Genomic DNA, 25,897 nt, shown 5'->3' with positions numbered 1-25,897 from the left:
ACATCCTTCTAAGTCCATTGAAGCCAGCAGGTACAGCCTTGACTTCAGAGTGCACTGTTGCACAGGTGAATAACATCCTACCTTTGCAAAACCTCACAGGTCCATTCTATTTCCATTTAGCCCTGCGTACATAGCGGTTTTCTCTTTAAGTCTGCTTTTGATGATAGGGAGCAGACATGTCATTTTTCTTTTTAGTGCATAATATGTAAGATGGGTCTTGCAACACCAAGAATCATGGTTCCACTATCTGCACTTACAGTTTCTGTCTCTACTAGTCACCAGCTTTAATTAAACTACATAAACCAGATATGTCCAAAAGGCAGTCTACAAACAAAACAAAATAAATACAGTCAGCAACAAGAACTGGGTTAAAGGAGATCGGTGGGTGGTGGCTTGACTTTTCCCATCCATAGTTTCAGATCTGTTAACAGAGCTTGCATTTTTAGTACACAACAAATGGAGGTGCATCAAAAGAACTATTGTCTTGCAATGCCGCTTTTGTATTAAGATATAACCTAAAATGTTTGCTAAGAGTAGCAGTCTTACGATTATAATTTTTTACAGAAATAAAATCCATTCTTGATTATAGACATCCCCTTGTGATGGAGTAACCCTTAGTAGGGCTAGTGGACAGAAAGTGGAAATGGTATGCATTGCCTAGTAATCTTGAAGGGGCAAACTATCCAAAGAAGAAATCTGAGCTAAAATACAATTACAAATGGATAGGGCCGCTTGGCTTTTCCAGTACTGAGTCTATAGTTAGTTCCCTTTCTGACAAAAATTGGGTATTAGCTGTCAGCCATTTCACCTCATCACCCATGTGGCACACTAGCTAGAGTTAAGCTTTCAAAGGTTAAGCAATTCATCTTTAGATTCCAGCTCCACTATGAAGCTGATTCGTAGCCTTGGCCAAGCTACGCATTTTTTCTCCCTAATTTACTATACAAAGAGGCTAAAATTTACTAGGATAATGGGAAGAAGAATGGGAAGCAAATACTCATACTTTTTCAGTGTACTGCTTCAGCAGCCCTCTTTTAATGTTCAAGCAATTCAAAACCCAGTTATCTCAAGTTTCTTAGAATGAAATATATTCAAACAAGCCTGCTACTTCTTGCATATTTTTGCCTCATATTTAGGACGTACTTGACAATAAGCTTCAGCAAAGTACTACAAAATTATGGAATAAAGCACTGGAAAACTGTGGTTTTAAAAGAATGCTGTGCTGTCTGTAGTTCCAGTAAATCTGTTACATTTACATCCTCTAGATTTCCAGGGAATGAGCTTTCAAGAATCAGAACTCCCTTAGTCAGCTCATACCCTGGAAATCTAGTGGTCTTTAAGATGCTGCTGGACCCGAATCTTGCTCTTCTACTACAGACCAACATGGCTAACCCCCCCCCCCCCCGCCCCAAAACCATTTATATCCTCTGTTTCTGTTGTGAAATTACATTCCTAGGGAATTTTACAGCATCATGGTTCAATGCATATAAACTATAAATATGTATCATTTCAGATCATATGGATTCACTCCCCAAAGATATGATTCCAGAAGACATTGTCAGTTTCAGAGAAATCATCCCTATATCTGCACATACTGGTAAAGGAACCGAAGAACTAATTATGTGCTTAAGGAAAGTACTGGATGAAGAGGCTGAAAAGAATATTGAAAGCTATCAGAGGAAGCAACTTTGTGCATTACATCTCTCAGAAATATAGCAGTTCCTTACAGTCAGCAGCTGTTGTCTGATGGCTAGGTGATCCATGTTGGCAGGCCTCTGGGTGCATATTGAATTCACATGGTGTCAAGCCCTGATTTCCTCTCTGATGCCACTCTCAGGTGTACAGTTGTACTGTTGTCCAGGCATTTTAAAAGGAAAAGTGAAGTGAATTATGTTGCATTCCATTTTTGTAAAATGCAAACATGTTTAATATTCTAATTAGATCACTTTAGCAAGTGTTATGCAGCTTCTCAAACTATACACAGTCTTTGTCAGGCATAGAATACTTTTGATAAGATGTAAATAAATATGTAATTGTATGTAAATATGATGTTCTCTTTCTGTTTATCTGTGCATAGATTTCAGAAGTTAGTAGCTTTAATTTGAGAATATTAGTGTAAGTCAAGAACATAATGAAATGATCTTTGGTCACTCCTCTGAAATATTTGGGATAAAAATATTTAGAATTATAAACAATGCTATTTAGCAATAACAGAATGAAGCACTATATGGAACATTCAAACTTCCTTTCAGTCTTTTCTACCGCTATGAATAACCTAAACGTTATACAACAGTAGTGTACATTCTGTGCTCAGAATAAGTTGTGTCTTTTGCATAAATTGTTTCTTTGGCACTAAAATGATTTCAGAAGACTAGATGCACTTGATATATAGGAAAGAAAGAAAAGTAGTAAAGGCCACAAGTAAGAGCTAAGTGCGTTTCCTCCAACTTATACTAGTTCTCATACTCAGTTTGGATTTACTCTGCGCAAGTGGCCCCAATTTGCTGCTGGAACCACTCAAGCCAGTCCTTTGATCTGGAGCAATAACAATTGACATTGGTAGAAATGGACAGCACTGCTATCGCTAGCCTACCTAGAACAGACTTCAAATTGCTACTGAGATTTCAGTTGCAATAAAATAAAGCACAACAAAACAAAAAGCAGTCCAAAGAAAAAACACCACAGGAAGCAGTGCAAATGCTTTTCCTACTAATATGCCGGAAAAGTGAGAGCTGCAGCTGAGGAACAGCCGTTCAAAGATCTTTTGTAGCCTGTCGATACACAGAGGTAAGGAAATGATCTCTCATGCTAGGCCCAAACCATTAAGATCTCAGGCAGTAGTATGGCCGTAAAGATGCCTGAATTTCCTATTGCCTTCCATCTGGGGTGGTCAGTTTTTAAGGTTTAGTAGAAAGAAATGTGAAAGGTTTTAATGGTGCAATGCTGTGCAGAATTAGTCCATTAAAGTGCAATCCTAAGCAGACTTTCAGTTGAAATCAATGGGCTTAGACTCGAGTAACTGCTTAGGATTGCACTGTAAATCTGTTTAAATAATTGGCATTGGATTGGAACGATTGCATAGGATTGCATGGTAGATCATGCTATAAAACTTCAATATCAGTGTTCTGAAGATAAACCAAAGTTAATGGGTCTGTTTTCTGCATATATTCTCCTTGATTTGGTTTGCTACGTGCATTCATTTTTATTTTAGTAAAATGAGAACATTCAGAATTATTTATTTTAGATATTTACATCCTGCTTTTTTCCCCAGTGGGGAACCAAAGCAGCTGACAACATGGTTCTCACAACAAACCTGTGAGATGTCATAGACTGAGAGCAAATGTCTGGCTCAAGGTCACCCAGCGAACTTCCATGGCAGAAAGGGGATTAAAATCTGGCCCTCTCAGAACATTCTTGTCTTAATGCAGTAGAAGTGGTATAATCCAGAATTCTGTTATGTTATTCTGGGTAATTTGACAAGTAGATATAGTAAAAATCCTCGTGTTATATTATTATTCATTGGAAAGTAAATGGTGAGCAAAAAATGTAAAGGGGGAGTTGACTGTTACTAGCATGTGTTTAATCAGTGATCCATTTCAGTGCCTTTATTATGCACAGAGAGATGTGGGTTACAGTTTATGAAACTACAGTCCATCAATCTTTCATTTTCCTTCTATCATTCCTTTGCAAGCCTACTCTTTCATCTCCTGGGTAATAGGAGAGGAGACCAAAGCACTTTGAATTGGGGGTGGGATAAAAAAGACATTCCACTTGCCACAGTTCCTTCTCTGTAATGTCTCCTACTGTTTCCAGCGTGATAAATTTTGTAGTAAATAAAGGCTTTAAGAGCTAAAGCGTAGTTAGTATTATTTGAAGTAGGTAAAAGTAAAGGTAGTCCTCTGTGCAAGCACAGAGTCATTTGCTGTAATAAAATATAAGGAGCCAAGAAAAGGGACTCCTCCGAAAATGGACCAAAAGGAAAAGGCGCTGCCTATCGGAGGGACTACAATATGTATAATGTGAATTTTAGCAGTTTTTGCATATAAAGTGCTAGAAGGGCTCAGGGCCAAGCTACACATGACGAATGACACTTGAACGGCAAGTGTATTTCTCCCTGTTCACTTGCCCTCCACTCAATCCACTTGCCGTTCAAGTGTCATTCGTCATGTGTAGCTTGGCCCTCAGTGATACAAAAATTCAATAAATACAATCGGTACATTTTACATACAATAAATATATACAAAAGAGGTCCATCACACTACTGGTAAAGGTCAGGTAAGTTTGCAATCCTGAAACAGTTTTTAATCTTGTGTTTTCTTTGTATTTCTTTTTGCAGATGTAGAAAGTTGAGAGCTACACCAACTGGAAATTGTTTGACATAGTGATTTATAAGGTGCACTTGCCGGCTTTCCTGTAGATACTCGACAACAGAAGCGTTTTTCTACATTTTTATATTTATATATAAAAATTGCTAAAATTCACGTTATACATATTGTAGTCCCTCTGATAGGCAGCGCCTTTTCCTTTTGGTAATAAAATATAAAGCAAATGTAAGAAGTTATTGGTTGGGATCTAGAGAGCTACTTCGGGTATGCTTGTGAGTACTTGGTGAAATTTTGACTTTGAGCATGTGCAATATCATAAATTAATTTTAAAAGATCCCTTTATTTAAAGGTGTTTTGTGAAACGCTATGGGAGGTGTAATTTGAGAACTACATGCCCAAATCCTCGGGAATTCCTAATGCTTTGCACAATTCTTAGGATACCATTTCCCCTCCTCCATAGTCGAGTCAGGCTGCTAGGTGATAATGAATCTGCATCATAATTCTGCCCATTTATTTAATGTTTTTTTATAAGCCACATGTTCAAAATAAAGTTGGTTTTAATGAACTGAAAGTGGAGGGATGCTTTAAGTTGTACCCGTATCTTTTAACAAAGTCCTTACCAAGTGAGACCTGGTATCCATTTCTGAAGGATACAATGTACATTATATACATTATATATAATGTATATAATGAAGGATATAATGTACATTATATACATTATATATGCGTTTGTGTGTATTATATATATGTCGTATGTGTGTTCCATGTGTGTGATATTATATATATATATATATATATATATATATATATATATATATATATACAACGCGCACACACATGACACGTGATATATATAACGTTACATATGTATCATTGAACACACTAAACGACATGTCAAAGCAAAAGATGGGACAAGAGGATGTGATACCTAAGATGCCTGTACATCTGTTCTCTCTGCAATAAATTATGTGGCAATGGCAGAACGGGAAAGAACAAGTTGCAACAGGACTGGAAAGATGCTGCGTCCTAAATCTCAGGTACTGGAAGAGAATCCTGGGAGTTGTAGTCTTTATAACTAAAGTAAAAAGAGAGCCTGGCAAACTGGAGACTACAATCCCAGGAGCCTGTGGGTAAACCTGGAAAAGGCAGCCACTTCCTGAGAAACCCAGAAGGCGAAGCCGCAGCAGTATCCGCGGAAAGGGGAAAAAAAGAGTCGGTGCTTGTAAATCAGGTGCCTCGCGCGTGGGCAGTGGGGTGAGTGTGGCGAAGGGACGTTCCTCCCTTGGGGCCCATTATTTCTCCTCCTATGGTAAGGGTGGCTTGGATTGCAATCATGGCTTTCTCACACCTACAGCCTAGTAGGACTTCTCCGATCGTTGCACGGTTCTCCAGAGATAAAACTACATTGGAAGCTTACTCAGCTTATCTTAAGGATTTTATTACTCAGGGTAGCTGTTGAGACTTTTATCTCGGGCTGTTTGTAGATATCGAAGGTATTTGGAACATACGAATGCTTTGGCATTAAAAAGCCATTTGGAAATGTTTCTTCCCTTCTATTTACTGCCTATGTTTAAATTGTTTGGTGATGGATCTGCAGTGATTCATACTCTCACCCACGCAGTGGGGCTACTAGTACAGAGAGATTGCTCTTAGGTTGCTCCAGCTTCTTACTCATCGTTAGTAACCTGAGCAAAGTGGCTGGTTTCCCCCCCCCCCTTTCCCCTGTAAGGTGTTTTAAATTACTTGATCTAATTGTTATGATTGTTTCCTGGGGTTCTTGAGTGCTATGATATTTGAACAGCAGGGCCAAAACAGATTGAGCCATGAGTAAGGAAGGTATAAGCATACGGGAAGGTATCCTATATAAGCATTTTGTGTGCATTTTGCATGTTCCAGCCTATTTATTTTAGAAACTTTAACCTCTTTGGTTAAAGGTAGCTTCCAGTTAAAACACATTTAGTAAGCAACGTCCAAGTCTTTTTAAAATTCAAAATACTTAAAATTGTGCCTGCTTTTCAATATATAGCATTAATCTTTTAGAAGGCTGATAAAGAAGGAACCCCCTTTGCCTTTCCAGGCAGTCTGTTCCAAAGTTTTGCTTCTGCTACAGGAAAAACCCAAGATTGTGTTTACATTGCCCATAACGCCCCCCCCCCCCCAGTGGCTCCACCAAGAGAGACTCCAGAGGATGCATGGGTTCATAAGTAACACGTGCATTGCTCCGTTTATTCTAGAAGCACTCCCCGTGAGTTAGACTGAGAGGAGGTTTCCTGGCTGAATGGGAATTTGAACTTGAATCTCCTAAGTCCACCCCCACCGCCACCCTGAGCTTCAGCACACCAGTTATGAGCAGGTATGCTGCCAACATATTAGCACTGTAATGCTGTTGATAGCACTATATACCCTTGGAGCTTTTCCTTAGGTTTCCCAATGGTCCCTATCATGTCCATAAGGAAAATTTCAACTTTTTTTGATTTTTCAAGTTTATTTCTCAAGTTGATTTTAAACTGTAAACCCTCTTAACTTTTGCTGCCTTGAATATTTTTAAGTGGAAAGGGGGTGGTGGTATACATTTCTAAGATAATAAAATTCTTCTGCTGGCAGTGCTCTGACTGTATGACAAGCAAAAATTCTGCTCTTGAAGCTTTCCCCAGCATGTAGAAGAAGAGAGAAAACCTTCAACTGTTGAATTTTGTCCTCATGGATAATTGTTAAAAAGTAGTAATTGGCTACGGAGTGTTTTGAACTTGTTATTGTTCACACTTCCAACTCGCTACATAGATGTTGAGGAACAGAATTTAAAACTTAACACTTGGACTTTTTCTATTTTGATTCTCGGAAAGAAACATAAAGCTGCTTCATGGTGAGGAGAGGCAGGTTTGATTAGATGATGGCGCCCCCATTGTCTGTGGAAGATGCCTCTCAAATCAACATTTTTGAGCTAATGTTGGCTTTAGACCAAGGGAAGGTGGGTTAAAATTTCAGCCCAGTGGATAGCCTGAGGAAAACAGGGCCATTGCTCCTGCACATTGGTATATAAATTATCTGTTCCTTGAGGTTAGTCGTAGGATGAACCATATATTCATATCTAAATGAAACAAAAAAAACTAGTGGCTAGCTACATTTGAGAGAGAAAACTTTCTAGATATACTTTCATATATTTCATGCCTTGATTACACATGCATGCTTAACAATGTTGAACTTGAAATTCAGTGGGGAAGGAAGTGGGGCTTTGGCTCATATGTAGAGTATGTGTTTTGTATGCAGAGGGTCTTAGGTGAAATTATTAGCCTCTCCAGGTAAAGGGTGTCAGGCCTGGTTTGTAGCAGAAAGAGGGGGTAGAATTCTGAGGTGACAGAATGGGCTGTATCACTGCCAAGGGGATGGTCTAATTATTAGTGCTTCCCTATGTAACCCCTCTTTTGCATGTTATGTCCTCCCCCTTTGGCATGTTATGCTATTTTTTTTTTACTTTAAAAGAATCATTGATGTAGGGGAACGTTAAAAACTGTAATTCCACCTGCATTCTGAAGTGGTACAATCTGTTTCCTGTTTCAGCCCTGTGCCATTTCTTTACTGTTACATTCGGTTGCATGTGTAACAGGCCTCTGGTTGCTGGTGTTCGGAAAAACCCTTGCTGCTTGAGCTTCTAGAGAGCCGCTGCTAGTTGGTACAAGGCAGCTTGATATGTTCCTTTATGTATGAAGCACTTTAGCCATAAGACTTGAATTACTGTGCATCTGCGTGAAAGGGTGGTGAGGTAGAAGATAGGGATTTGCTTCTTTGAAGCTAACCTCTCAATAAAAAGAACCCCCTGTAGGAAAGTGAGACAGCGAAAGTAGGTATTGGCTGTTTCATTAAAATGTTGAATATTAACAGCGTAGAATAAAATGTTTACAGTTAAATATGAATGAATGACTCAAAACATAGCACTTAACTTCAATTCAAACTTTATTCTTCTTCCCCATAGGTCATTTGAATTTTCCTCCTACAAGTAGTAGTTCTTCCTGACTTGATTACTCTGCTTTGTAAGTTTGCATTGTCAATTTTTTTAGAAACAGATTGTCCCAGGAATTAACAAAAAATAGAAAATGCATCTAACATGACTGTCAAAAGCTAGGCATTTATTCTGAACTTTGGATGGAACGCTGGTGCTTACTAGAGAGGAGAAATTTCCAAAAATGTTGAAGCCATTGGTAAATTTTTCTCCCCCCAGTTTAGGTCCTCAGACGTTTTCATGCTGTACACATTGGAAAGAATGTGAAATGCTTAGTAAGAATGATTTTTTTCTCACTCAAAAAGAGAATATTTCATACATGGCTTTTCTCCTACGGAAAATTGGAAGAGTCCTCATATTTTTTCATGCTGTACATCTTGAAAGTGAGAAATCTTGCCTTAAAAAGTATTTTAGTCATTCATAGGACGATTTTCTTTTGTTGCACCCCCAAATTTTCTAATGTTTTCCACCAGAAAAACTGAAAAAAGTCCTTTGGGAGCGGATGAGAGAGAAACACCATTTTTTCTGATTTTTCCTCCCTTGAAATTTCACATCTCCAGAGCTTACAGATACTTTTAAAAGTTTAATTTGATGTACGAAAACGCTTGTCAGGGGAGAACACCCCACAAGGGTTCCATCTGCTCAGCTGCCCCTGCCCCTACTTAAACCTAGAAAGCAGCTACTTACCTGGTGGAGTATCCTAGCCTAAGCCTTAGGAGCCAGCCCTCCTAAGGCCGAGGAAGTTGCATAACTCCAACCTGTGTAGACAAGCTTTTGACAGTCTAATGAATAGCAGAATTTTCCTGATTTGAAGTATCTAACTGGAATATGTATGCAGTACTAGAGGAGCTGTTTCGTGTTATCATTGTACTGAGGCTTTAGATTGTGTTTTTAGATTTGTAAGTTGGTTTGAGTCGTGCTATGCAGCAGAAAAAATGTTTTTAAAAATACTTTCAACATTACTTAAATATATACATATAAAACCCATTCCATATCACCATACAAGTTTTGGTTTAGGCAACCAAAACTCTGAGTTTTAAGCACAAAAATGCTTATATTCTTTTAGCTAAATAGACGAGTGGGGGCAGGGAGTGGCAGATTGACTCACACAACGTAGTGGTTTAAGAAGATTTGAATTACTGTAATTTTTTCGTTTGTTTTGCTACACGTAGTGGTATTCTGCCTTGAAAACATCTCCCAAGCCTCTGTCCTTTAGAAAATTAATCACTCAAGGTTTGCAAAATGAAAGGAACTTTTAATATGGTTGGACTGGAACTATTAAAAACCATTTTGAATATAACGGAGAGGATTTTTATTTACCATTGGCATTCCTGGAAATACTTTTAAGTATTCCTAGCATAAGACTGAAGTCTTAGTAAGAACTTAGAGCAAGGTCTGCCAGATAGTATTTCAATAACAACTAATGCCAGCTGGTTTATACTTATCAATAGATACGATTTTGCAAAACTGTTTTTAAAAGTAACCATTAGTTGAGAACCTAGTGCACTGTTACTTTAGAGAAACTGAGCTATACATAGTAAACAATTATTTAAGGGTGACATATTATTCATATTTCATATATTATTCTGGTTTAATTTGTAGAACTGTAGATTAAATAATTTCCTCCTTTTTGACAAATAGGAGCTAGTCTGAATATTATTCACTTGGTAACATTTTCTCCCCCAGGAGGCTTTCATTGGCTAGATATGGGTTGCCGTGATGTTCATGCTGCAACGGTCCTGGCATTCCTTTCTGGAACAGCTGCCTTATCGGGACTTATTGCTGCTGCACTCCTTCCTAACTGGAGACAAATGCGACTGTACACCTTTAACAAAAACGAAAAGAATGTGACGGTTTACACTGGGCTCTGGATTAAGTGTGTTCGTTTTGATGGAAGCAAAGACTGTGTGATCTATGACACTGAGTGGTATACAGCTGTCGATCAATTGGATTTGCGTGTCCTCCAGTTTACTCTTCCCATAAGCATGTTGACTACAGTCTTGGCTCTGTTTCTTTGTTTGATTGGCATGTGTAACACAGCCTTCATCTCATCTGTGCCAAACATTAAGCAAGCCAGATGTATCATAAACAGTGCAGGTTGCCATCTTGTGGCCGGCCTCTTCTTTTTCCTTGCATGTGTCATTTGCTTGGCGCCATCTATCTGGGTCATCTTTCATAATCAAGAAATGAACAAAAAATATGAGCCTGTTTTCTCCTTTGACATTTCTGTATTCATTGCTATTGCTAGTGCAGGAGGCTTGCTGTTCACAGCCATTCTCTTATTTCTGTGGTACTGCACGTGCAAAACATTGCCTTCCCCTTTCTGGCAGCCTCTGTATTCACATGCGCCTAGTGTACACAGCTATGCTTCCCAGCCATATGCGGCACGATCACGCCATTCTGCCATTGAAATTGATATCCCTGTGGTTACACATGCTACTTAAAAAAAAAAGTTGGAAAAGCCCGATACTTTTTTGCTGTTTTAAAACAAGGCACTATAGATCAGGTGACTCCTCCCCCACTATCTTGGAGGCTTCTAAAAATAACGTGTAAGTGGCATGCGAAGAGGATCGACACTTTAATTTGTAGTTTTTACTGCTGCCTTTGGGGGGGTTTACTTCAGGGAGGAATGAATAGATGAGCAAGCCAAAATATTAACAGTCCTGCTCATAAGTTACTTGCAAGTCTTGTAAGTTTAATCAAAACTGATTATATTTATAAGTTCATAGGTAACTTAAAGATACGGATTCTTTTCTTCTTTGTATTTCTAGCTGATTTCTTCCTTGCGTTTTACTACTGAAAAACATGGCTGCTGATGTTTGTAAATCAAATGTGAAATTTTCAGTATTTCTGGTTAGCCCAACTTTCACTCTAAGCGAAGCTTGTAGAATGGGACTTTCCTGCCTCCCTTTGCAGCGTACTGAGCCCTCCTTCCAGTTTTGCTTGTGGGAGTTAGGGACCCTCACAAATAGCATGGGATATGAAGTATGAGTCTGCAGTGGGAGAAGAGAATCTGCAAAACAACTCCCCCCCCCGCCCCCTCAGCTAACAGGAATGTTGTTACACTAGGGAACGATACCTTTGGACCCATCCCAGGGATTTTAATAATACGCTTCAATGATAGCCATTTTGTGTTTGAGAGTGATAAACTTTGTGCCTATGTTGCCTCTTATATACAGGGAACTGTCATCAAGCATCTTTGTGTTACCAACAAACTCTTGCTTTTCCCCATTCTCTCAGTCTTCAAAGCAGTACAACTTTTCTCTTATTCCAATTCTTGCTTTCCATTATATAAAGATTACTTGTGAATGTTAATAGAATTATACTGTCAAATGGACCCTCCTCTTGGTATCTCCTCTTGGAGATTCAGAAAAATCATACTTAAATTTAATTTTTGGTTTCATAGCAATAACGTTGTCTGCATTTCATAAGAGTTTTATTTATAAAACATTTCCTTTAAACTATATTTTTCTCCAGGGGTTATTCAAACTTAGTAAACGACCAAAAATCCTTTTACAGTTTTAGACATTTATACAAATTTATATAAAACACAAAGAATCCAAATAGCCTCAGGTTCTATAAAGCTGTTGTATTGTTTATAAACTGCTTATTAAAGTCACCTAAATTTTAGACTGTTTGTGAATAAGAATTATTTTTAAGGGATATTAAACAGACTCTTGATAGCCTTTTCAGAATCAATTCTAACAACATAGTAACCTTTTAGAATATCTTTTCTATAAATATAATTGAAGAGACTATTATCATATGTAGTGTTTGATTTGGAAATCTGTTTTAACACAGTATTCAACACACTACCCAGCTTGCATACAAGTTAGACTTTTTAGGTCTGTAATCGCACCTTCTCTTAGTCATTAGCAGGGCTTTTTTCTGCGAAAAGAGGTGGTAGAACTCAGTGGTGGAACTCAGGACCACACAATGATGTCACTTTGGGTCAGCTGAAACAAGGGGGGAGTTTTTTAAAGTTTAAATCACCCTTGGCGAAAATAGTCACATGACCGGTGGCCCTGCCCCGATTCCAGACAGAGGGGAGTTTAGATTGCCCTCCGCGCCACTGTGTGGAGGGCAATCTAAACTCCCCTCTGTCTGGAGATCAGGGGGCAGGGCCACCGGCCAGGTGACTATTTTCAAGAGGTGCCGGAACTCCATTCCACCGCGTTCCTGCTGAAAAAAAGCCCTGGTCATTAGACATAAATTGCCAAGCTAATGGAGTTTGGTGCCTTTTGTATGAGGAAAAAAACCATTCTTGTACGAGAACTTGAAATGTTTCCTTTAGTAATCAGCTGTGTGCAACATGCAGTCTGATTTCTTGTTATGGAGAATGGCTTTCACAGAAGATTCTCCACATGCTGTGGAACTTTCAGGCATCTCCACCAAAGCAAGACTTGGCCTTCTGCATTCATTGGAATAATGTATTCTTAAGTAGGGAAGCAAGTGCTTAAAGAACTCCTCAGAAGCACTTCATAGGGAAAATGTATTACATGTATAAACTTGAATAAACATCATTCTTGACTGCCTTGTCATCAAGTTCTTCTGTTCCAGAGGAGTAAGAAACAGAAGCTATGGAAAGAGAGATGAAAAACCTTTGCTAAACTGAATTTCTGTGAAGGGTTCCATGTTGGTGTTAAACCCTTATTTTAAATTTGGGTACATCCGTCGGAGCCCCTGAGGAATTTTGTTTTCAGTCAATGCTTCTCTGATGGTTTGAGTACTTTAAAGCCTATGGGAATTATAATTTTGTACTTGCACTGTCAAACTCAATGTGGGTGCATTCAGCTTGCTTTAAATGATCATTTGAAAGTTTGACTACCTTTCTGACAAAAGGTTTAATACTGATGGTGCTAGAATGTGGAATAATTTTTAGTTCTTTCCTGCTTCAGTTCATGGGATGTGAACTCAGCCAGTCACTAGCTCAGCTGATAGTTTTGTGGACCAATTGAATCCTGTTATCATAGGCTTTTCCTTTGCCATGGAAAATTTTCAAGTATAGTTTGTGGCTCTGCTCACTGCTTTTTACTTTTGAGGTATCCCTGACTAACAATGTGACTTATTCTTGGTGGTGGACAGTGCCCTCACTCAAGTCATAGCTCACTTACGGTGACCCCTGGTGAGGTTTTCTTGGCAAGAGATTAATAGAGGTGGTGTGCCATTGCCTGCCTCTGCAACTCTGGTCTTCATTGGAGGTCTCCCATCCAATTAGTAACCAAGGCTGACCTTGCTTAGTTTCTGAGATCTGACTAGATCAGGCTCTCCTGGGCTATCCAGGTCAGGGCTAAATTATTCCTACAGACAAGTAATGTCTCTTAAGTAAAGGGGCTTCTCAAATTAAACCTAATTTCCCTTATGTTTTTCTCAACATATTTGGTATGGATGATATAAATATTTTCAGTGCATCAGAGATCAAGGTAATGCAGTGCAGTAGGCATTTTGGGTGGGAGACCAACCATATGTAGATGAAGGAGCTGGCTGGATTGTGGCCAAGGTATTGAAACATCTAAACATGAATGATGGAAAGTGCTTTAAAAAGATGGGTGTTCTTCCCATTGACTGGGCCCTGCTTCCACATCTATTTGTTTTCTGTATTAAAACCTCTTGTTATAGAATGTTTGCATTTTTTAAAAGGTAACTTTATTTTTCATTGTTATGTTTGGGATAATACTTTGTTTTGTACTGATTACTGATACAGGCCAAATGTATTTGTTGCTCATTGTTTTGTAATTAAAGGTATATCCTAACAATATATCTTTAAAATTTTTGTTCCTGCTTCTAGATGCAAAAGTTGCTGGGTTTGAATCTGAGTTTGATTGGAAAGTTTCTTGAATTTTTCCTTGTTTAGCTTGTACAAATGTAGCACAGAGCTATATATGTGAATTTCATCATTTGTCTCAAACTTATCTATGCTTGCTTTTGTATGGGGGAAAATACTAGCTCAGATTTGCGTGATGTAGAATTCCAATTTTTGCTTTTAGTAATACTTAGTTAAGGTAAATGTTTTTATGTAAAAGGAAGTATGTATTTTAATAAAAAAGGCTTGTATAGCCATTGTTGTTTTATATGTTAATATCAAATTAGAAAGTAATCCAATGGGCAATTTCAGAACAGTTCAGTACCAACTTTTATTCCATCTACTAGAGCAGGGGTGGCCAAACTTGCTTAATGTAAGAGCCACGTAGAATAAACGTCAGATGTTTGAGAGCCGCAAGACATGATGCATTGAAGTGACTTCAGATGAAGAGGTGAGTTTGGGGGAGTGTCCTGAAAGTGACATCACAGGAAAGGGTGGGGGTTTGGTGCAGTATGTGGGAAGTGACATCATCAGAAGGGGTGGAGCTTGGGAAGAGCCATCACCTGACCTTTGACTTGGAAGTGACATCACAAAAGTGATGTCACATCCTTGCTAGGCTTCATCCCCAAAGTCTCCAGAAAGAAGGAAGAAAGGAAAAGGGAGGGAAAGTCATGGAAAGAAAGAAGGAAAGAGGGAGGGAAATGAGACTAAAATAAACCAGCGATACTCAGATACCTCTGGGAGCCGCACAATATATCTAGAAGAGCCACATGTGGCTACTGAGCTGCAGTTTGGCCACCCCTGTACTAGAGTGTAGTTGAAGCAAGTTTGAACAAATAAATTAGCATATTTAAGGATAAAGACGAATAGGCTCAGATACAATAGCAAATCATGATTGGTTGCTATGTGAATGAGCCTGGGGATGCTTGAGCCCGCATTCTCCATCCTGCTTTTGTACATGGAAAGACCATTGGTTCTTTCCAGTTTTGCATCAAACCATAGTTTGCCATGTCACCCACTCTGGAAAACTACATTTTGTATTTTTCCTGCAGATCAGGATTCCACAAACTAGAAAGAATGATCTTGCTAATAAGGATAATGAACCCGAGGAGCCTCCACGCTTTCATATAACATCTGAACCAAGATACAATCTAAACAAAGAGGAAATGATTTGCTTACAACTTCCTGCACTGAAAACACACACTGGACTGCCTCTGCAGCTTCCACGACATTTAAAATGTGGTCTGCTCTTGTCATCCTTTTATGTATTTGTACCTTTTGGTGGTAGTCAAGTGAAGTCTCTGCTTTGCACTTACACCCAAGCATGATTTATTTGATCCAATACAACCTTTTGTTTTTAGTTGATGATGGATGCTGCCTGGGGTTCCTTTGACAGAAAGGCAAAAAATGCTGTTAGCCCTCTCCACCCCAATCCTATACATATAATTTCACTGATCATAAAACATCTTTTTTCATTTCTGAAAGGATATAAATAGGTCATTGTAATGGGATTACAGTTCTCCCCACCTCCCCAGACTCCAGCAAAGTACACTCATTTTCTTCTCCCATACTTGAGTCCTGTTTACGCTGGTGGGTCGTTTCAGCACTGGGAGAAGCCACCATCCTGACAGCTCTCACCAAGAATACTCAGGTGGTGGTCACTGAATAATAAAAACGCTTGGGATGTCATCTTTGAGGTGAAAAAAGAAGATTGGACACGTGTGTGGAGCAAGAGAGGAGGAGGAGATCTGGGTGAGGAATGAAAGTTTCAGAAAACAGTGGGGGCTTGGATGTTTTCGAGAAAACTAAAAAGAAAATGGTTTTGGAGAGGTTGGTGGCTTATAGCACATACTGGAATTGTCTCTTATTCATAGTAGCAAAATCGAAAAGAGTCTAGTAGCACCTTTAAGACTAACCAACTTTACTGTAGTATAAGCTTTAGAGAATCACAGTTCTCTTTGTCAGATGCATCTGATGAAGAGAGCTGTGGTTCTCGAAAGCTTATGCTACAGTAAAGTTGGTTAGTCTTAAAGGTGCTACTGGACTCTTTTCGATTTTGCTATTACAGACTAACAGGGCTAACTCCTCTGGATCTCTTATTCATGACCTCCCCCTTTAGTCCAGTATTCTGTTTCCAGCTACTCAGCCAAATGTCTATGGAAAGCTTAAGCAAGAGGATAGCAGCATCTCAATATTGTTTGTTTCCAGCATGCGTGCAAGGTATGACCACTAACCAGGAACATTCCATTTAGCTATCATCGCTAACAGCTAGCTGAGGCGAAGTGGTTAGGCTTGGTTTAGTCAAGAGGCTTGGATGTCAACTTTTAGCATCCCCACTTTGATGGCGGCGACACCAGCCGCGCTTACGCGTCATTAGAAAAAACATAATAGTCAAAACAATACCCTCGTAAGGGGAGTTAAACCTTAATTACCGCACCGACTGCTGTCACAGAAACCTCCAGTGGAAGGCGGGCAAAAAAGTTGAGGGCTCCGGTTTCCGAAGGAGGAGATTAAAAGAGGCATCGGGGCGGGGCCTCTTGTAGAAACTCGCCCGGCTTTAGCCTTCAAAGGGAAGGGGCGGGGCAAGAAGGACGAGCAGCGGCGCTAGCCTTTCTGAGGTGGAGGGCTGGTCGTTCTGTCTGGAGTGCGCTTGCGCTAGGCGACCAACTGTTCACCGGAGTCGGGTGAAGGGAAAGACAAGCGACGAACGGGCGTGGGGCGAGCGGTGCGCGGGAGAAGATGGAGGCCGCTCAGTGGCTTCGGCGACGGCCTTGGGTTCTGTGCCTACCCGCATTTCTCTTGGCGCGGAGCTGCTCGGCTGCTGGGGAGGATCTCACCACGCAGGCAGCTCCAGCCACTACCTCGGGGCCAGTCGGGCAAGGTAAAGGGAGGGGCGTGGCTCTCGCTGAGGACGGGGTGATGGAGTGGTTACAGTGCGGAGCCGGGAGTAGGGAGAGATCCGGATCCAAGGCCCGAATTGGGGCAGCCGTTCTCTCGCTCAGCCTGCTCTACCTCGCAGGGTTATTGTGAGCATAAAATGAGTTGAGTTTGTTTCATTTATATCGCGCCTTCCCCGCACGTAGGCTCAGGGCAGCTCACAATAACCATTAAATACAAAATTTAAAATATACATTTGGAACCACAATAAAACACATGAATAGGCGTCAATGTCCACATAAGAGGCTGTACCAAAACTATAAAACACAGTACAGATGGAGCAGTGGCTGAAGTTAGAAAGCATGTCTGCAGCCGTGAGCTCCTGCTCTTCTTTCTGTCATTTTGACCCGGAAGGTTTTGGATGGAGATCCCTTCCTGGCTTTTGAAGGTGGCGGATGCCCTTTTCTTCTTTTTGCCTCACTTAACTGGGCTTCTGAGTACAGGCAGAGAGGACTAGGATTGCCAACCTTCATGGGGCGGCTGTAGAGCTGGGATTACAACTAATCTCCGGGTTCACCGAGATCAGGTCTCCTGGAGAAAACGGCTGCTTTAGGTGATGGACTAAATTGCATTTTATCCCACTGAGGTCCCCTTCTCTCCCCAACCCTCGCCCACCTCCAGGCTCGAGACCTTAAATCTCAAGGAATTTCCTGATCTGGAGCTGCCAACCCTGGGAGCATCCCCTTCACAAGTTACCCCCAATGAGGCATCCTTTTGTCCTTTGAGTAATAGTAGTATTTCTGCCCAATCTAAGGACCTGGAAGCCTCAATGGATGTACTGTCCAGTTCCTGCCCTGTGCTCTGCCTTCCCCACTGGTTCCTGCATAACTCCTTGGCCTCTTCATCTGTAAGTATGAGATGATGGGGTGGTGAAACCAGTTTATCCTATTTCTTCTTCATTTGGCCCTTGACTCAAGTCCCAGAGTACAAGTCAGAGTCTTTGCCCTATTATTGTTAGGCCTATTTTCAATATGCAGGGTTGTTTTAGGCCCCTCCTGTGTTACAGGCTGTTTTTCATTTAGGAAGACACATCTGTATGAGAAACAGTGGCCTAGTGTCAGCAATTGTACAGACCAATTTGCTACAGGAAAAACTACAATTCAAACAATTGTTGCCCAAATTGATTAAAATTTATATTCTCATTCTTGTACAAAAGGGTGGCTTTTGTTTTCTGGTAAGATACAGCCAAAGGGTTGAAGTGAAAAGTCTTTTAAAGATTTTTGTAAGGATTTTTTAGAGGGAGGAGAGAAGCAAACCTGTAAATATTTGTTAAATTAAATTGTAAGTATGTATTGTCTTGATCTTATGAGATAAGCATGCAAAATATAAAGCATCTAATAACTGCCAAGGATGCAGTTTTCACTTTAAGCTGGATATTGATGTGTCTGTAGAGAAATTAATTTTCCTTCTTTCCTATTCAGACAAGTTTGTTTCTTATAAAGTAGCACAATTTGCCTTGGCAGCGAATAAGATACAGGCTAGAGCTGTGTTTAAGGCTTAAATATATTTATTTATATACAGTGAATGTGCTGTTTGTTTTAATGTGCTTTTATGGTGTTTTAGCATTATAATTATATTTTCTGTTGCGCTCTGTTTATGTTGTTTTTGTGTGCTTTGATTATAATGGCCATTGACTTCATACAATAAATGCTTTCTGGCTGTCTACATATCTAATGACAAGAATGTTTTCATCTTTATATATAATCACAGAATAACCATGTGTTGTGTGCATTGAGTGATCTGTACATTGCATTTGCAGATTTCTTCTGTGTTTTTCTGATGAAGTTGCTGCAGCTCCTGCTGCAACTTTAGGGTTCTGAGTAAATATTCCTTCAGCTATCATTTTAAAATGGACTTGTTGTGCTTGTGAAAATTGACTTGTAAGGCAGTCATAAGTGGAACCTGAGAAAATCTGATTTATCTTAGTGGAACTTCTTCCCCAAGTAGTAGAATACTGGGATTGTTACAATTTCATTGATAACTAACCCAAAGAGAATCTTGTTAAGCTCTTTGAAGTAGCATAGAGCTAGAACAAGATGTTTAGCCATTTTTTTGGCTATGCAGATCCTATAGGGAAAGGTATAGTGTTCATGTTGTTCTAATAATTTATCATCTCTCTGAGTGTGCGCACGTGCTGCTGAAGATGTGTGTATATGAATTCTCACAGCTATATTGCATAATGTATTACATATTAGCCACTAATAACTAAGTATAGCTTGCTATGAAGCTTTTGAGTTTCCTTTTTAGAAAGACACAGAGAGCTGTATGGTATTGTGGTTAGTGTCAAATTAGGATCTGGCTTTAAATTCCCCATCTGCCATGAAGATTGCTGGGCCAAGTCACTCAGACTAACCTACCTCAAAGAGTTGTTATAATAATAAAATAGGGAAGGGATGTGCCATGTATGTGCCATTCGGAGGAAGAACAAGATAAAAATGTTATAGAGGCCTGTTGTGTCAGACTAGGGAGCCATTTAGTCCATTGCCCCGTTTCCAACAGGATGAAGGGTGATTTGAGGAGACCTTGCTGCCACCTCTGAGCAGGGATTGGGATGGGGAAGGACAGAATAGGTAAAATTGTGTTTTGTTTGTGTGATAAGTATTGTTTGGATGCTGTTTAGGTCCAATTTTTTTATATTATCATATTTATAACCCGCCCTCCCTGCAAATGGGCTCAGGACGGCTAACAACAGGAAAACATTATATATCTAAGAGATGTCCATATAGTTATCTCAGGAAAATGTGGGATATTTATTAAAACCGAGCTCCACATCTCACCACTTTTTGTACTTTCAGGACGGTTTACTATACACCCAATTATTTTTCACATATTCTCTTCTAGCATGTGCTGCTTTTTCTGGGAAGACTTGTGACCAGTGTATTCAAAACACTTCAGTAAGTTTTGGCATTTCTTATATTTATTGCGGGAAAAGAACATATGATTTTGTAAATGTTGATAATATCTTTTTGGCTAGGTTACTCTTTATACAAGTTTGGGGGCAGAAGAAAATAAAAATAAAATTCTTTACTAAAAAGGGAAGATCATGGTGAATGAGATTACTTTTGAAAGAAGTCACTTCAGTAAAATGCTGTTATCTGTGTGGGGGGTTATGGTTCCGTGGAAAACCTTTTCTTGATAATTTTCTCTGTGTATGTTAAATATTTTTTCTACTCTCAGTGGCTCTGCCTAGTCCCAAATCCTTTTACCCAGCAGACTTGGAAACACATGACTTCTATGGGATTAAGCAGCACTTCTGGAGCAGAAAATTACATCTGATTGCTTCGTATAGAATGTATGCTTTTTGAAATCTGTCAAATTTAAAATGCTACCAACCAACAACAACAGGGATAAACTTCCTAGGATGCACTGAACTAGAAGAGCACACAGGCTCAAGGAAGTCACAAACACACACAATTTATACAGTGTAATTCATCAGTGTATATATCATAAAGTCCCAAACTTACAGAACCATAAAGCCCAAATTATTGACTGCTGAAAATACCAAATCAAGAACCAACGTTCAAAATAAATTCCCGCTAATGCGGGATAAGTTCACTGTTTTCCGCTAATGCGGGTTGTATTCACAAATACGGCGTCCACGGTTGTCGATGGTAGCAGCAATGCCACAGCTTGCCAAGGTTATGGCGACTGTGTTCACCTAAGATCAGTGTCCACGGCAAAGACAATATCCACGGCGACGAGCTATACCGGTTACCTTTACTTTCACTCGTTTCAACCCACTTTCTTCTTCAGGCCGTTAGTTCTATAACAAACCATAACGAAATAAGCTGCCATCCAAAACTATCTCTAAAGACATGTAGTCAAAATCTATACTTACGTCAACATCTATTTCCACAATTTAAACCTCCAATCTGTAAAGAGCAGTGATGCAATGGGACGGGTAATAATTCATTCTCAATACTAGCTTATATAATATTCAATTAAATTACCCTATCACTGCTTAAAGAAACCTCCTGCAGCTTCCAATTGTCAAAACCAACTATTATTCACTCAGAATCGGTCCCCTCTGTGAAACAATAAAGATACATTCAATAAATAGACATTCAATAAATAGACATTCCATAAATACAATAATACCCTTTATACAACATTCAATAAATATACGTTCCATGAACACAGTAATTACAATAAATAGAATAAATATGATAATTACTCTTAAAACATCATAAAACATACAGTTAATTTTATATAATTGATTTTGTTATAATTGAAAAAACCATTTGTTTAATCCTCCTCTGTAATTAATGGAATCAGTCGGACTAGACCTACAAAAATGGTCAGACTAGACTTATAAAAATACCGAGTAGTCCAATTCATTATTAAGACCTGTGGGTGTCAAGATGTTAAGTCTAAATATCCAGGCTGAAGCACGCTGGATATTACTGCAGGCTGAAGTAACCATTTAGGGATCCTGAACATCTTTTGCTGCATCATCTTTCATAGGTTTAAATTTGGTTTAAGTGGCATGACAAAGACATGAGAGATTTCCATCTGTAAAAAGCAAATGCATGTAACCACAGCCGTGATTCAAATCAAGACTACATATTCAAAAGGGAGATTAAATCCTTCATCCTCGTACGGTTTTGTCAACCGTACAGTTGTTAGCAAACAGTTGTTAGCATTTTAAGAGGCGAAAAAACTGTTGTAAAAACTGTCCTTTTAAAAAATATATATTATTAACAGTAGGGTGAGTGCTGAATGGGTGTTGTAGGATTAACCCCCTCCCTTGCCCAAGCAATCCTCATCTGAAGTGAAGTTTGTGCCTTGGATAAGAGATGAGGAAGGATCAAAAAAGGAATGAAACTGGGAAGTTCTTCCAGCACATTTGCACTAGAAAGTCATAAAAAAACTGTTGCTGCTCAGTTCAGATGCTGTGAAATGAGGTAACTTCTGGGTTATAATGAGTCACTAAAGCAATATAAAGATGTATATTTGAATCAGTCAAACCACTGACAGTGCTCAGGCTTGTTTTGGTAACAGAGTGATGGATGATACAGAGAAACTGCTTGGTCACTGAGGAAAGATCAGCCAACATTTCATCAAGTCAATTTGTATACATCCAAACAAAGTATTTCTAGGTAATGAAAATGTATCTTCAGTCAAATGCTGAACACGATAACCCTAAAAGCTTTTTGATGCCTGGTGCAAAGTCACTGAATTATCCCCAAAAAACCAACAAAAAAACCCTTTCTGAAATTACAAAGTCAAAGAAAATACCCAGCTCTTATTTTAATAGAAAATAAAGAGCAGTCCATTATGAGCCAGGTTCTACGTAGTGAGGCCTAGTGGCTCCAGGGAAGCCTGTACTAGAGTGACTACAGGGCCTACATTTCTCATGCCCCCTTTGGACTCTGTGATTTGTTAACAGGAGATTTGGAGGGGGAAATTGCACCGATAGAGAAGTAGGGGGATGGTGCCTGAGAAGAAGGAATAAAAGGCCACACTGCAGGGGGAGGGTGTTCACTCCTAGGGAGCACAGTTGAGGAGAGGCTGCTGCAGACAGATGGATCCCTCATCCAGAAGGAGTGAGTCCGCTTGAAGCCAAACACCAAGAGACAGCTAGGAATAGTCTAGTTAGATGTGTTAGGGTGTTTTATTTTGTTGTTCACCTACCTTTACTGTTCTTCTTATTCTACAAAGATCTGAACTCCAGTTATTACTAACCTTTTTTAAAAAGTTGCTTATTATTCTGCCTGGGTCATCTCACCTCACTCAGTCACATATGAAGTAAAACCTACTGGAAAAGAGTGAACAAAAGGAGTCAGTTGGGTGCTCTGGGCCCTTCTGAGGAAACCTGTATAGGGTTGCCAGGACCCCTCAATCTCCCAGCAGGGGATCAGGGCCTGGCTCCTACCTCTCTTCTGAGGGGGGGGGGTGCGCGCTCGCTCGCTACCGCAAAGCGCGATGATGGCACTTCCGGGAAATGATGTCATCATGCAGCTGCCGCCCCCCCCCCCCGAGCATCCATGCTCCGTAGGGGCTCATGTTGTGGCCCAAAACGCGCCCACGCAGCGCCTCAAAACGGGCCATTTTGGCGCAGATCAAGCCCGTTTTGGGATGCTGCGACGCACAGCAGCGCTCCCGTGCTCCACAGCGGCTCAAGACGGGCCAAAATGGGCCCATTTTGAGGCGCTGCGGAGCGCTCCTACGCACTGCAGTGTCCCAAAACAGGCCCGATCCGCGGGAGCGCGCAGCTCCACGGGAGCGTGCACAGAGGGTTCGTGCCCCCCCCGCTGGCCAGGTAAGTGGGGGCAGGGTGTGGGGGGCGAGGGCGGGGGTTCCCCCACCCCCACCAGGGGCCTGGCACCCCTAAACCTGTACCAAAGTGGTGGCAGCCCACAGAGTTTCCCTGGTCCCCTGCCTGCCTGCAACACAGTAAAAGGTGAGGGATGAGAAGAAATAGGAGGGATGGCATTTGTGTTTAATAACTTGGGGCTTGGCATTGACTTGAAACTGAAATAGTTAAGAATTTCTAAGGTCCTAAGAAATAGCTAAGAAATTCTAAAATGAAATAGCTAAGAAATTCTAAAATGCCACTGGACTCCTCTCTTAATTGAGAAATATTAGTTTACAAAAAGTAACCAGAAGAAACTCGAGTATTTGTTAGTCGTTACAAACAATTAAATGGAAGTGGAGTAATTTAAGAGTATAACATATTTGTTTATACAGTTCATGATATTTATAGGATACAGTTCATGATGCTTATGGGATGAGATGGCTAAAACTTATTGTCATGGCTGATATAGTCTGGATGCTAAGTTCAACACGTGAGGGACTCTGGCTCCTTGACAGTTTTGATTTACAAATTAAAAAAGAGTACTGGCAAAGCTGACTGACTCTGGCTGTAGCTAGAATAAGGCAATAGGAGCTCAGAATGCAGTCCTCAGAGAAGAGGTCTTAGGAGGCAAGAAAGAGAAGAGTTTTGTGCTTTTGACAGATGGAAAGTTGTAATTGGTATCTTGTCTTAAAAATGAAAGAGGTGCTGTCCTTCAGATGTTCGGTGCTTAGGATGCAGAAATGTTTAGTTATAATCCTGCTGAACAATAGGATATTCAAAGTCTATAAAGTTACCAATGAATTAATGCCGGTGTACACTTCTTGAAAAGTGAAGGATTGAGTGCTTAGTAAGAATATTTGTGTCATTTTTCACTTCTATTTAGTGTCTTTGGTGCAATGAAAAATCCATTTGCATGGATTATCCTGTGAGGAGTATCATTCCATCATCTACGCTGTGCCCACTGTCAGAAGCTCGTTGGGGACTCTGTTGGGGTAAGTACTGGTTGTAATTCTTGTTTGTGTGGCTAAATTCTAATGCAAGCCATAAAATACACATTGGTGACCCTGATGAGGACAAAAAGGCAAAGAATAAATTTTGTAAATAAATAAATAAATAAAATGAGGACTGATTTTCATGCAGGAATTGTTAACTCACCTTCTTTTAGCCTGTACAGTTAGCTTTGTGACCTAGTCACAAACTTTATAGTAATCTCATGTCACAAGAGTGAGCGTTCATTAATAGATTTGTGATACTGTTTTTTCTGCGAAAACTTTCCCCCAAATTAATTTCTGCTGGCCTTTGATACTCAGCAGAAAGAAATCAGCTTCCGGCCGAGCTGTAAACCTGAGAATAAAGCCACATTTTTAATATTATGTCTTCTTCTAATCATAAATGTCATTTCATTTTTTTTGATCCGCTAATATGTTATAGATGAGCAGATGTCTTTTGGAGGAATAAGAGTGAGTTATGGCTTTCTATGCCCCTCTCTACTTTTTCTTGACCAAACCAGATATGATGCTGGGAGCTGTGTGAACAGTAAGGTGTATGTTTGCTTTCAGGAGGTACACATGGGCCCAATTTGCATCAGGAACATGGCATGAAAGGTTGACTGTTCCCTCCCTTTCCAACTTGAAACAGTCCTGTAGAGCTGTTGTTTGTCCCACTGGAGAACTGTGCGAGCACAAACCATAGTTTACCAATTCCAATATGTCATCAAACTATAGTTTGCACTAAAGAGCAAACAAAGCCATGCATTCAGGATTGGCTTGATAGTCTGTGGCTTGTTCCTATTTATCCATACATAGTTTATATATTGTCTGAACCCAGTCATTAAGGCTGCTATCTTACATGAACTTTCTTGGGAGTAAATCAGAGGGGCTTGCTTGCTTTGTAAATCTAATTAGGATTGTACTGAAAACCTATTCTGTGGACCAAATGTAAACACTGATGATCAACTTGTGCAAGCAGGGGGTACTCAAACTTCCTTCCTCACAGAAATTGATCGATGTATGAATTCTCCTTGTATTCCTTCTCAAGCAAATATGTACCTGCTTTGCAGTTTAGTGTAGTGCTTAAACTGGTCCTCTGACTTCGGGAAAAAGTTATGCTATATAAGGAATTGAGTGATTTGTTATCTTGTGTCAAATAGTGTTGTCAAGTCTGAAATGTTGGGCCAATGTGATATACTTTTTTAACAGTGAAGAGTTACTCCAGTCTAAGCCCATTGAAAGGAATGGGCTCAGACTGGCGTTACTCTGCTTAGAATTTTACTGTAACTGATTTTGGCCTGCGGTCAGAATGTGTTGGACCTTTCAGATGACCTATACCCACTGGGAGCCCTTTCATATATAGAGCAATTGTCTGACCTTGATTTTTTTTTAATGTCAAGGCACGTGCTCTTATCAGAACATAACAGTGATGTCTCCTGGCTTGGTTCAGCTCAGAGGTTTAAAATGACTATACATAAGGATTCTGCATGAACCTGAGGGATATGAAATCAGACAATTCTAATTCTTTCTGTGGAATGGAAATAGGAT

The 25,897-nt window shown here is 39.9% G+C and overlaps 3 protein-coding genes across 7 annotated transcripts in view; all 3 read left to right on the top strand.

Moving 5' to 3' along the window:
- Positions 1–2,999, top strand: part of GTPBP10 (GTP binding protein 10) — a 28,081-nt gene extending 25,082 nt beyond the window's left edge. Inside the window, exon 10 of the mRNA XM_054991600.1 lies at positions 1,514–2,999. Coding sequence (XP_054847575.1) covers positions 1,514–1,716 — 203 coding nt within the window. The 3' untranslated portion in view covers positions 1,717–2,999. The remainder of the gene's footprint in view (positions 1–1,513) is intronic.
- A 2,489-nt stretch (positions 3,000–5,488) lies between these two features.
- CLDN12 (claudin 12) lies at positions 5,489–14,362 on the top strand. Of its 4 annotated transcripts, XM_054992118.1 has the most exons (4): positions 5,489–5,579; positions 6,560–6,678; positions 8,296–8,353; positions 10,009–14,362. In XM_054992118.1, the coding sequence occupies exon 4, from the start codon at positions 10,029–10,031 to the stop codon at positions 10,764–10,766; it is 738 nt and encodes a 245-aa protein (XP_054848093.1). In that variant the 5' UTR covers positions 5,489–5,579; positions 6,560–6,678; positions 8,296–8,353; positions 10,009–10,028; the 3' UTR covers positions 10,767–14,362. The 4 variants fall into 4 exon arrangements, with proteins under 4 accessions (XP_054848093.1, XP_054848094.1, XP_054848096.1 ...); XM_054992119.1 differs by lacking the exon at positions 6,560–6,678; XM_054992120.1 differs by lacking the exon at positions 6,560–6,678 and having other exon boundaries at positions 5,563–5,634.
- A 2,349-nt stretch (positions 14,363–16,711) lies between these two features.
- The window catches only part of LOC129337238 (pituitary tumor-transforming gene 1 protein-interacting protein-like), a 30,978-nt gene continuing 21,792 nt past the window's right edge, over positions 16,712–25,897 (top strand). For both annotated transcript variants that reach the window (XM_054990789.1, XM_054990788.1), the window contains exons 1-3: positions 16,712–17,006; positions 19,904–19,956; positions 24,244–24,352. In XM_054990789.1, coding sequence (XP_054846764.1) covers positions 16,865–17,006; positions 19,904–19,956; positions 24,244–24,352 — 304 coding nt within the window. In that variant the 5' untranslated portion in view covers positions 16,712–16,864. The remainder of the gene's footprint in view (positions 17,007–19,903; positions 19,957–24,243; positions 24,353–25,897) is intronic.

The sequence above is a fragment of the Eublepharis macularius genome, chromosome 11 (genome assembly GCF_028583425.1).
Source record: "Eublepharis macularius isolate TG4126 chromosome 11, MPM_Emac_v1.0, whole genome shotgun sequence".
Lineage (NCBI taxonomy): Eukaryota > Metazoa > Chordata > Lepidosauria > Squamata > Eublepharidae > Eublepharis > Eublepharis macularius.
The sequence above is the reverse complement of the archived record's forward strand: the minus strand, read 5'-3'. Positions and strand labels throughout refer to the sequence as shown.

Excerpts from the sequence above, each read along its gene's own strand:
- CLDN12 (XM_054992121.1), top strand. The coding sequence starts at position 10,029 with ATGGGTTGCCGTGATGTTCATGCTGCAACGGTCCTGGCATTCCTTTCT.